The sequence below is a fragment of the Hemiscyllium ocellatum genome, chromosome 11, assembly GCF_020745735.1.
Source record: "Hemiscyllium ocellatum isolate sHemOce1 chromosome 11, sHemOce1.pat.X.cur, whole genome shotgun sequence".
Lineage (NCBI taxonomy): Eukaryota > Metazoa > Chordata > Chondrichthyes > Orectolobiformes > Hemiscylliidae > Hemiscyllium > Hemiscyllium ocellatum.
Window position 1 is genome coordinate 20,334,976 of NC_083411.1, and position 12,762 is coordinate 20,347,737.

The following is a 12,762-nucleotide window of genomic DNA, read 5'->3' on the forward strand; positions in this document are numbered from 1 at the left end:
CCATCTCCAACATGGTGTTCATAGCATTGTGGTTCATAACTACCTTTAGGAAGAAGAATATATGTTAAACGAGCAGTTGTCTGAATATGGTCATTTGTCATCTACAATAGTATACATTCACCTGGCCAGTAATTGTTCACCACAATTACCTGCTTTCAGTTTCTTAAATACATTTATTTCATATTTCCATTGTCTGTTTAATCCATGGACTTTTAGATGGGGTGTTTATAAATAAAAGTAAATAAATAGCAGATTTAAAGTTGACCCTCCTTCATACTGGGAAGATGGTGTTATTTATTCTCAGTTCCAATTGTGTTTGCATCATTTAACTGAAAATCAAGCATTAATGACATGAATGTTTCAAGCCTAACCTGAATTTTGTAATAATTTGCAAGCCCCGGTGACACCTCGGGAGAGGTAATCAGATATAAAGGGATGGGAACTGTTAAAGGGAAGTGGTGGAAATCAGGACAAAGCACTTCAACTCCCTACCAATGGGCTCACAATCTTGAAGGCTGTCATGTGAACAAAACTGACTGTGTGGAGTTTGCACGTTCTCCCCGTGTCTGCATGAGTTTCCTTCGGGTGCTCCGGTTTCCTCCCACAGTCCAAAGATGTGCGGCTCAGGTGAATTGGCCATGCTAAATTGCTCATAGTGTTAGGTAAGAGGTAAATGTAGGGGTATGGGTGGGTTGCGCTTCGGCGGGTCGGTGTGGACTTGTTTGGCCGAAGGGCCTGTTTCCACACTGTAAGTAATCTAAAAAAAACATGCTCCTGGTGTTTTTGAAAAGGAGCTGAGATAATTAGAGCATGGGAGCAACTTTGAAAACCAAGCATCAATGATCAACGCACAGTTTTCAGCGTTTTATATTTTATTCACCTCAGTTGGGTGTGAATCAAGCTTAATTTTCTGTGGCATGGTGACATTAATGTGTCGTTTTGTTTCACATGACAGGAATTCAGTGAAGCTGATCATCCGCAAGATCCAGTACGCCCCAGAGAAAAGCACAGTGCAGCCCAAAGCAGAAATAACTCGGCAATTCCTCATGTCAGACAAGCCGTTACAACTGGAGGCCTCGCTTGGCAAAGAGGTCAGTTCAATTATCAGGTCAGACAATGCCAACAAACTGGACAGTCACCAAAATCATCTTGATTAAAGTTCAGGGTGACTGCCTTAGTGTGACTGTTCAGTTTGTAGCAGCAGAACTTATGAGTCAGATGACTGACACTTCAAGCCCTACTTGAGTACAAAATCTTGATCAAAAATAATGCTGACGCTTTTGCAGCAATGTTCAGTCAGAAATGCCAAGTGAATAATCCATCTCAGTGAACCCAGTTGCCAGTCTACGCCATTTCAATTCACACCATGTGAAATGTTTGGATGCACCGGATATTGCGAAAGCTTTGGCCCTGACAACATTCCAGCAGTAGTACTGAAGACTTGAGCACCCGAACTTGCCACTCCCCCAGCCAAGCTTTTCCTACAAAGTAGGACAATCCAACCCAACCAATTACCAATCAGGCTACTCTTGATTATCATTAAAGTGATGGAAGGTGTCATCTATTGTGCTATCAAGCAGCACCAACTCAGCAATAACTTGCTCAGTGACGCCTAGTTTGGTACTGGCATGAGTCAGCTCCTGATCTTATTACACCCTTGGTCCTAATATGGAGAAAAGAACTGAATTTCAGAGGTGAGGTGAGACTGACAGCCCTTGACATCAAGGCCACCTTTGACTAAGCGTGGCATCAAGAAGCCCCAGCAAAACTAGAATCAATGGGAATCATGAGACAAAGTGTCTGCTGGTTGGAGTCATACCTGGTACAAAGGAAGATGGTTGTGGAAGGTCAGTCAGCTCAGCTCTGGGACGTCTCTGCAAAAGATCCTCAGGGTAGTATCTTAGGCCCAACTATCTTCAGTTGCTTCACCAATGTCCTTCCTTCCATCAAAAGTTCAGAAATGGGAATGTTCATCGATGATTGTGCAATGTTCAGCACCATTCCCGACCTCTCAATCACAGACAAGGCACAAGCTGGAGTGTGATGAAATACTCCCTGTTTGCCTGGATAGGTACAGTCCAGGACATCCATCCTTGAGGTGATTCCACAGCAGTCACCTGGCCTCAAGATCCTTGAAGTGAAGCCAGGTGTGGCCTGGAGTCAAGGCCCAATGCAGACTAGCGTCTAGGTACTGGAGTGAACTGGATTGAAAGGATTGTTATTCTGCACTTTTTATTTCTCTATTTTCTAATTTGCTTTTCCCCTAAGAGTTTGTACTTAAGAATCTATACAGAAGTACCTTTGTACCTAAGATAGCGCTGTCAGTGACGACTTGTAGATTTTTCACTGTACTCATTTACATACATGTGACAATAAAGCTGATTGTAATTCTAAGTTTCAACATCATCCAAAACGCTTGACACCATCCAAGATAAATCAGCCCCCTTGACTGACACCAAACAGTCCCTCCACCACCAATGCTCAGTAGCAGCAGTGTGCACTTTCTACAAGATTGATAGTAGAAATTCACCAAAGATCCTTTGACAGAACCTTCCAAACACACAACCATTTCCATCTAGAAGGTCCATAGCAGCAGATATATTGGAAAACCATGACCTGCAATTTCCCCTCCAAGCCACTCACTATCCAAAGGGAGAAATATATTGCTGTCCCTTCACAGATGCTGAATCAAAAGTCTGGAATTCCCTCTCCAATGGCATTGTGGATCTACCTACAGTATATGGACTGTAGCAGTTCAAGATGGCAGCTCACCACAACCTTCTGAAGGGCAACTGAGGAAGTGCAATAAATGCTGGCCCAGCCAGTGACACCTGCATCCTATGAAAGAATTAAAAAGAACATCTTAATGGAGTGTTACAGAATTGGAGTTATTTTCCAAGTGAGATATTATACCAAGGCCTTATCTTTCCAAGTATGTTAAATATTTCAAAGTATATCAAACAATTGTTTTTTCTAGTGAGCTGGCCAATTCTTGACCCTCAACAAATCACTAAAAATGATTATTGAGTTACTATTTTGTTCTGGACCCTTGCTCTGTACATTTTTCCCACTTTACAACAGTGACTACACTTAAAAGGTAATTAATTGGCTGGAAAGCACTTCTTGACTACCTAAAATCAGGAAAGGACAGATATGAATAGGAGCTGTTCTTTTTTTTAGGCCTGGGCTGAAATTGTCAGCCTTGTAATTGTTGCTCCCAAAGGAACAATTTTGACACAAATGTGGAGAATATTAAACAATAGGTTGCTTTCGACAAATCTGGTATGACTCTTCGTTGTAGGTTGCATGTCACACACTGGTCCTTTGAGCCAGTGAATAGTCTACATCAGAATTGGAGGGCAGTCACAGCTGTCGATGATATAATTGCTGCAAACTTTTGCCTATCATTAGCTGTGTATGACATTAAGAAGGGGGTGTAAGGGTATGGCTGGACAGAGGTAGAGCCAGTACAGGGCTCCATCTAATATTCAAGGGCTTTCTGTCTTTGTCCTGCCAATTACCTTAGCCCCAGACATTATTTAACTGGTATATTAATCCAAGTAAGTGCAATTTCCAGTATTTCACATTATCACGTTCAAGAATGCTGCAAACATACACAAAAACAATAAAGAACTTTCTTTCAATCTATTTTTTTTCTGAGAAATGTATTCACATTTTTAAAAAGCAGGAAGCAAAGCATTAAATAATCCCTTTTTAATCTAATTAGAGGATGGAGGGCAGTGTTGGATGATGCTTTGCTAAGTAATAATCCTTCTGTAATCTGCAGATTTTCTGAGTCCTGTACATAGTCAATCCAAACCACATGGAATAGCTTTGAAACTTATATATATATATATATATATATATTCAAGCCCTGATTAAATCCTGAAGTAAAACTGTTTGTACTAATATTCACATTTTATGCAACTATTGCATTGTTGTGACTTTGCTGTTGTTCATTACATAAATCCTGTCCAGGTCGAACAAAAAGCTAGACAATTAGTGGAGGATGTGTTATGACATTAAACCTGGTCTGTAAAAGACAGTTAGCATGCATGGGGCACCTAAACTGAAAGAAAATTATCTGGAGGTCATAATGAGTTACATGTTTAAAGAGAAGAAGGTTGAGAGATGACTTAATTGAGACATATAAGATAATCAGAGGGTTAGATAGGGTGGGTAGTGAGAGCCTTTTTCCTTGGATGGCAATGGCTAGCTTAAGGGGACATAGCTTTAAATGGAGGGCTAATAGATATCAGACAGGTGTCAGAGGCACTCAGAGAGTATTAGGGGCGTGGAATGCACTGCCTGCAACAGTAGAAACTTGCCAACTTTAAGAGCATTTAAATGGTCATTGGATAGGCATATGGATGGTGTGTAGGTTAGATAGGTTCGGATGGGTTTCACAGTTTGGCGCAACATTGAGGGACGAAGGACCTATACTGCGCTATAATGCTCTATATTCTATTTTTAAGGATTCAATGGTCAAATTAATAACAGCAGCCTTGCTGTCAATTCATTTCTTTTGGTCTCTAAAAGGTGCTACAATATTTAAGAAATAACATAAGCTTTTTCACAAAGTAGTATACTTAATTACTTGGGGGGGGGGGGGTCATCAAACCACAGTTCATGCTGTAGTTTTGCTGCAAGGCAGGCCTCAAGTCTATGTCAGCTCCAATGGGTAGTGGGGATTGAGCTCCAAGCTGTTGACATTCTGAACCACGTGTTAGTCACTGTCCACATTAACAATAACACAAGTAAGGTGGTGAAGAAGATTAAGTTGTCTGGTTGGTACAACTCCCCATTTACACAATTGTATTGTTTTTCCATGATATATGCATGTCTAATCAAAGGGGGAAAATTTAAAGGAGCTGAGAGTGGCAAATTCTTGTTTTAACTTAGAAGGTGGTAAGGTGGCTGAAGTGTGCTGCTAGAGGAGAAACAATAGTAACATTTCAGAGGAACCTTCACAGAGATATGAATTCGCAGAAAATAGAGGGATATGGAACTCCTACAGGCAAAGGATCTTAGTTTATAACAGCATCCTGTGTCAGCATAGTCTTGGTGGCAAAAGAACTTGTTCCTGTCTGTATTGTTCTTTCTTCTTTAAATATGATGAGGATCCTATTAACCATAGAATTCCTATTTTCTTATCTTCACGAGTCAAGGGAATTCCTCAGCCACCTAAAAAAAATTTGAATTCAAGAGGTGACAGTTAGGCCTGAGGTTTTTATGGGGTGGGGCGCATGGGTGTGAAATTTTCAGAGACAACTTCTTCTGAACAAGAGAATTTAGTTCCTTAATCTCACTATAATTTAATTGGCATGTTTCTAAGGACCAAACAGCGCTGCATGCAAAATAAAATGCTTTGCAAAAAATCAACAGCATGATATAAACTGAATATGATTTCTTTACAGATGTATTATCATGGTGAACCTATCCAAGTCACTGTCCACATTAACAATAACACAAGTAAGGTGGTTAAGAAGATTAAGTTGTCTGGTAAGTACAACTTCCCATTTACACAATTGTATTAGGGCGGCACGGTGGCACAGTGGTTAGCACTGCTGCCTCACAGCGCCAGAGACCCGGGTTCAATTCCCGACTCAGGGGACTGACTGTGTGGAGTTTGCACATTCTCCTCGTGTCTGCGTGGGTTTCCTCCGGGTGCTCCGGTTTCCTCCCACAGTCCAAAGATGTGCGGGTCAGGTGAATTGGCCATGCTAAATTGCCCCTAGTGTTAGGTGAAGGGGTAAATGTAGGGGTATGGATGGGTTGCGCTTCGGCGGGTCGGTGTGGACTTGTTGGGCCGAAGGGCCTGTTTCTACACTGTAAGTAATCTAATTAGTTTTCCATGACATGAAAATGCTTCTGTACAAAGCATGACACAATGGCTGCAAATTTAACACACAGCAACTGATGCAATCTGCGAGTCTGGTTAAATTAAAGGTAACGACCCACATGGGGATTGTGTTCCCACTGTGAACTGATGTTAATTTGAATAGACAAAAAGAGTCCCCTTCTTGGGTCGAGTCAAGCTCCAACTTTAAATGTACAGATAGATTCCTGACATCATGCTCAGAACACTTTCTGCTATAATAGAGGGCGGGAGCTACAGCTTTAGATCAGACCTGCTAGAGGGAAAGAGGAGGCACAGCTAGATAGCTAATTTAAATTTGATTTTAGCTGTTCACGTGGGTCAGGAAGGGCAGGAGTTCTCCCCAACTTTCACTGAACCTCAGTTATTTTCCCCCACCCCAAACATGGCAGACCTAATCATGTTAAGCAGTTAATTGTATTGTAATGAGAACTATCCAGTGAGCAGCTAATGTATTATGTAGCCCGGATAAGCTTGTATTCACTATCCTGACTATATATATCCATGTACTTGCAAGCGTTATTAATTGCTTCGCCACATTGCCAACACATTGGCTGTGTTAAGTTCCTTCAGTCATCTTGTGAAAATTCCATTCATTTTGCAATAGCGTTAAGCAGTATTTTGTTCCACTAACCCACAACCTTTTATTTGCACTTGTCAGTAAATTACATTGCATGCTCAAAAACATTCTCCCAGATAGTTTGAAGAGGTAGAACATTATCAGACGCCAAAGTGTGAAAAACCAAGACAGGAAAATGATACAGAGAGTGTCAGCAGCAAAACCTACAGAGGAAACGTGGTTTTCAACATTTGCTTAGCTGTGGGACTTTACTGGTATTGTGCTATGAGTGCTTTCTGTTAGCAACTGCAAGTTACATTGTCCTCTTGTCTAATCAGTTGATCAGATCACAGATGTAGTCCTCTATCAACTTGACAAATATGCGAAGATGGTATGTTCAGAAGAACCAAAGTAAGTTACAACTATATTGTGAAATTATTCACTTCATTGCTCTGCCACTGTTTTGTTTGCAATTGCATACATGCATACATCTATACATATGTGTGTGCCTTTGCACTTTGTGGTATGTTAGACATTGTCGTGCAATTAGATGCATTTTAGTTGTGAAAGTAAAATGCAATTTGGCACAAAACTCATTTCACCACAATGCACTCAGTTTTACCCAAACCTTTCACAGGGCAGTGCTCCCTCAGTAATGTAGCAGAGTGTCACTCTGCATTTTAGTACTCAGACCTTTGGGTGGGACATGAACTCACAACTTGCTACATGTAGGCTAGTCTGGACAACAGATTGTTATCCTTAATGCTAGAATACCAGATGGATTTTTAGAAGAACAATTAATGGTAGTCTAATGGCCACTATTATTTATTTCTTTTAACACAGAATTAAAATCAACAAGCTATTATGGACCATGAGCCTGTGCCTCTGCATTACTAGTCTGGGTGTGATAGTGCCCTCCCACACATGTCTTCATATTGTTGTATGGGGATAGAACCACATTGGCGGGGCACTGGGGAACATAAGGGTTTAGATTAATTATACCTTTGCAGACAGAAAAGAAGAAAGAGAAAGAGAATTATATTCATTTAAATGTAAACACCATTTCATGAATGGGGTTTTCATTTGGTTTTACAAATCAGAGCAAGTTGTGGTAAAATATGGGGAAAAACCATCCAGAAATCTCTAGAATTCCTTTGTGGGAGGACCGAGATTAAAAATTCCCTTTGTTGTTATGCAAAATAGGTGCCCCCAAGATGTCTACTACAAAACTATTAATTCATTATTATGGTAATTGTACCAAAACAATTATCAGCATTCTGTCTCTAATTTTTTTAAAGCCTATTATTTGAAATCAGCATTTTAATTGATTTGATTGTCTGAGTTTGTTTCTCTGAATGACTTTTGAGAGAAGGTCAAAACTCAATGTTTCCTGCTGGCTGGATGCTTCCAATGTGATAGAGAAAGATTGAAAAGGAGTATGGGAATTGCCTTCCTGACTAAAGGAAATGTCACAGCTGCACTAAGTAAGGACATCTTGGACAGCACATCCAACAAGACAATATGGGTACTACTCAGGAATAAGAAAAATGCTGTCACCATGGTGGGGTTATATTGTAGGCTCTCAGTAGCCAGTAGGAGATAGTGGAGCAACATGCAAGCAGATCTTTGGAAGGTGTAAGAATGGCAGGGTGATGGGTGATTTTAACTTCCCTAATATTGTCTGGAACTTCCTTGGTGCCAGGGGCTTTGATGGGGTAGAATTTGTTAGATGCATACAGCAGGGTTTCCTGAAACTATATGTGGATTGTCCAATTAGGGAAGGTACTGTACTAAACCTTGCATTGAGGAATGAACTCAGCCAGTTGGTTGAAGTTTAATTGGGATTGCCTTTTGGGAGCAGTGATCATAATTCTGTAAGTTTTATGACAGTCATGGACAAGGATATGTCTGGTCTTCAGGTGAAAGTGCTAAACTGGAGTAAGGCTAATTACAACAGAATTAGGCAGGAACTAGAGATTTGGGGCAGCTGTTTGACGGTAAATCCACATCTGACATGTGGGCGATTTTGACAGGCCAGTTGACCATCCTCTAAGGAAGAAAAATGAGGATGAGAAGATTCAGAAACCCTGGATGACAAGAGATTTATAAGTTAATTCAAAAAGGAAAAGCAAACATATGGAAGGTTTAGAAAATTAAAATCAAACAAGGCCCTTGAGGAGTAGAAAAGGAGTAGAAAAGAACGTAAACAAGAAATTGAGAAGGTTAGAAGGGGCTATGAAATGTCCTTAGCAAGTGAGATTAAGGAGAATCCAAAATAATTTTCTTCATATATTTGGAGCAAGAAGGTAACCAGAAAAAGGATAGGTCCACTCAAGGACTATGGCAGAAGTTTATGCATGGTGTCAGAGGAAGTAGGTGAGGTCCTTCATGAGTACTTTGTATGGTATTCAGCAACAAAGAAGGACATGGATGATGGTAAGATTAGGATGGGGTTTGTTGATATTCTGGGACATATCAATATTAAAAAGGAGGTGGTGCTGGGTGTCTTAAAAAAACATTAAGTTAGATAAATCCCCTGAACCTGATGGGATCTATCCCAGGGTACTGAAGGAGGCAGGGGAGAAGATTGCTGTGGACTTGACAAAGATTTCTGTATCTTCTTTAGCCACAAGTGATATCCAAATGACTAAAGAATAGCCAATGTTGTTCCATTATCCAGAGCATTATGGGCTGCTGAGCCTTGCATCAATGGTAGGAAAATGATTGGAGAAGATTGTGAGAGACAGATTATGAGTAACAAGAATTTACTTATTAGGGCTAGTCAACATGGCTTTATGCAGGGGAAGTTTTGTCTCACAAATATGATTGAGTTTTCTTTGAGGAAGTGACAAAGGTGGTGGATCAGGGTAGGTAGTGGATGTAGAGCGCATGGACTTCACTAAAGCATTTGACAAGGTCCCTCATTGTAGGCTGGTCCAGGAGATTAAGTCGCATGGAGTCTATCTTTAGTTGGTAAGTTAGATACAAAATTGCCAGAGGTAGTTGCAGGCGGGTGTTTGTCTGACTGGATGCTGTGACCAGTGACGCTCTACAAGGTTCAACACCAGGACATTCTGTTGTTTGTAATTTGTATAAGTGATTTAGATGTAAAGGTAGGTGATCTGATTAGTAGGTTTGCAGACATCAAAGTTGGTGGTGATGTGGATATTGAGGAAGGTCATCAGGGGATACAGCACAATATAGATCTCCTGGAAAACTGGGTGAAGAAATGGCAGATGGAGTTTAATCTGGACAAGTATGAGGTGATGCATTTTGGAAGACCAAATGCAAGAGGAAGGTATACAGTAAAAATCCATTCAGAAAGGGATCTTAGGCTGCAAGTCCATGCTCCCTGAAAGTAGCAACACAAGTGGAAAAGATGTTAAAGAATGCAAACATTTTTCATTGGTTGGGACACTGAGTATAAAAGTTGGAAAGTCATGTTGCAGCTGTACAACACTTTAGTCAGGCCTCATTTGGAGTATTGTGTGCAGTTCTGGTTGCCACACGGTAGGAACAACGTAGAGGCTTTGGAGGGCATTCCAAAGATGTTCACAGGGATGTTGTTGGATTGGAGAGTATTAGTTATAAGGAGAGGTTGGACAAACTTGGATTGTTTTTGCTAAAGCATTGAAACCTGATGGGTGACCTGACGTTGATGTACTCAGCCAGATGTATTTTAAATGTTGTAATTGTACCAGCCTCCATCACATCCTCTGGCATCTTATTCTATACACGCACCACCTTTTGCATGAAAAAGTCACCCCTTAAGTCTCTTTTACATCTTCCCCCTCTCATCCTAAACTTATGCCCTATAGTTCTGAACTTTCCCAACCCAGGGAAAAAAGCTTGATTATATACCCTCTCCGTGCCCCTCGTGATTTTATAAAACTCATTAAGATCCTCCCTCAGCCTCCGACGCTCTAAGGAAAACAGCCCTAGCCTATTCAGCCTCTCGTGATAGACCAACTCCTCAACTCATCCTTGTAAATCTTTTCTGAACCCTTGCAAGTTTCACGACATCCTTCCTACAGCAGGGAAACCAGAATTGCACACAATATTCCAAAAGTAGCCTAACCAATGTCCTGTACAGTGGCAGCATGACCACTTAATTCCTATACTCAATTCAGATTGGGTCAGGAGCCAATTGAGTAGTCAGGAGAGTGGTCAGGAGACTGTGTGGTTGGAAGTTGGTCAGGAAGTCAGGTTGGTAGATGTATCAGGTTGGGGTGGGTGCAGGTGAGTAATTGGGTGATCAGAGAGGCAGCCAGGTGTTTGGGTTTGCAGTCAGACTGGGTCGGGGGATTAGTTGTCTGGCTGAGCTCAGATAGACAATTGGGTTGGGTTCAGGGTGTCGTTGGGTTGGGTTGAAAGTGAGATTGAGGAGGTCGTCAGGGAATCAGAGGATAGGGGTGGGAATAACTGGGGAACTTTGTGTTGTTGTTACCCAGGCCTTGTCTAACATTTCCTGTTTAAGTATGAACCACAAAAAATATCTGAAGTCATTAGTTCGAGTGTCTGTGTCACTTCAGTTCCCTCAACAGTGACTCATGGGTTTCATCCATCCCACTGTGGGAATCCACAAAGAAAATTAAGCACCTCCTTCACAAAGGAAAATGGAGGTGACATTAAGGTAACTTTCAGTTTAGTTGTTAGTTCGTAGAGGGAGCTGGCACTTATCTGTAGTCTAGTTGACCCAAGGAGAAAATAATTAATACCTTGTTAAGATAAAAGAGCTGGATATTATGGTACCAGTGAAATATAAATGTTGTGGCCCTAACTCCATGCCTGCCTAACCCATTTTGGAAATGGTTTGTAACAAGATCTCTTTAACATTATTATTCATATGGTAAAAATATTTTGATTTTATCATGTAAACCATGTGTGATTTCAGCGACACTGTGGCTCCCAATTCTACCTTCACCAAAGTTTACAGCCTGACCCCTACTCTGGCGAATAACCGACAAAAACGTGGCCTGGCCTTGGATGGCAAACTCAAACATCAGGACACCAACCTGGCCTCGAGCACTATGTAAGTTATATCGATGAGAGTCTGCTCCTGGTGTACGCACCATAAAACAAACACAGTAACTTACTCAAGAAACTGATACTCAATATAAATTAAGATTTAGAAGTAATTTGATCTTAATTGAATCAAGTTGGTCAATAGCATTCAGATATATTCCAAACAAAGTTCAGCAATATTGTCATATATCTCTAAAGCAGGTGGGACTTGAATTCACACTTCATGGTTTGGAGGTAGGGACACTAGCGCTGTCCCACAAAATCCATTTGTGTTTTCCTGGATGCTGATAGTTACAATAGAATAGTAAAGTATTGCTGAATGACATTTTCTTTCCATCTTGAATTCATCAGGACAGTTCTTGTAAATTATCCTGCAAACAAAAGCTTTGACAAAATTTTTCTTGTTTTTCTTTCAGAAATATCTAAGTGTCACCAAATGACCATTGAAAAAATAGGATTTTTTTTCACAATATCATATGTAAACTTTTGTTTGCGGTGTAACACCTCTATCGTAATTTTGTCCTGCTATCTCCCATTCTCCTGATTTCACTTTGTATTTTGACCACCAGTTTAACCCTGAACAACTATCATTACCAATTCCCTCTCTCTCAAGCTGGCTGTCTCAGCGTTACTTCAAGTCTGACAGCAACCCTTATCTCAGCCTTACTCGAGATCTCATCCTATTGTAGCCCTGCCTAGCCTCTGATCCATCTCAGTTCTTTCCAGGCTCATCATGAACTCAATCTACTAGTATTTTTCTTGAACCTTCAGCATGCCCTGATATACTTGCCTATGCAAACCCTTGTCCTGGGCCTGTCCAATCTGTCCTCTCCTCCAATCAAACACCCCCTAATCCTTTCCTTCCAGTTCATAATGTGGTGTACTAGGGCCAATGGGATACCATAAAATGTGAAAAGAAATGTAAGAGATAATTTGCAATGTATATGGAAGGTAGTTGGTGATAATAAGTTAGACTGAGTGAAAGTAAACACCCAAACATTCTGTATACTGCCTCACTGAAGAGAATTTTGGAGATTTGGAAAATGTTCGGGTGTCCATATCATTTTTAGTTCCAAACTCATTTGTTCATGTGGTACATTTTTTGGTTCAATTCACACAAAAGCAACCAACTAAAAGCCTGCTTTTGGGCTTAGTATCCAATGAGGAACATCAAGGGGACTGATCAGGCAGGAGACTAATTTAGTACACACCATTTCCAGGGATAGTGAGGCCTTGTAGTACAGTGGGTAGTGTCCCTATCTGTGGACCAGAGGCTCCAGGTTTGAATACCAATTAGGGA

The 12,762-nt window shown here is 40.8% G+C and overlaps 1 protein-coding gene across 1 annotated transcript in view; it reads left to right on the forward strand.

Moving 5' to 3' along the window:
- LOC132820297 (beta-arrestin-1-like) overlaps positions 1–12,762 on the forward strand; it is a 46,874-nt gene that overhangs the window by 16,472 nt on the left and 17,640 nt on the right. Inside the window, exons 8-11 of the mRNA XM_060832320.1 lie at positions 956–1,091; positions 5,418–5,502; positions 6,776–6,848; positions 11,332–11,469. Coding sequence (XP_060688303.1) covers positions 956–1,091; positions 5,418–5,502; positions 6,776–6,848; positions 11,332–11,469 — 432 coding nt within the window. The remainder of the gene's footprint in view (positions 1–955; positions 1,092–5,417; positions 5,503–6,775; positions 6,849–11,331; positions 11,470–12,762) is intronic.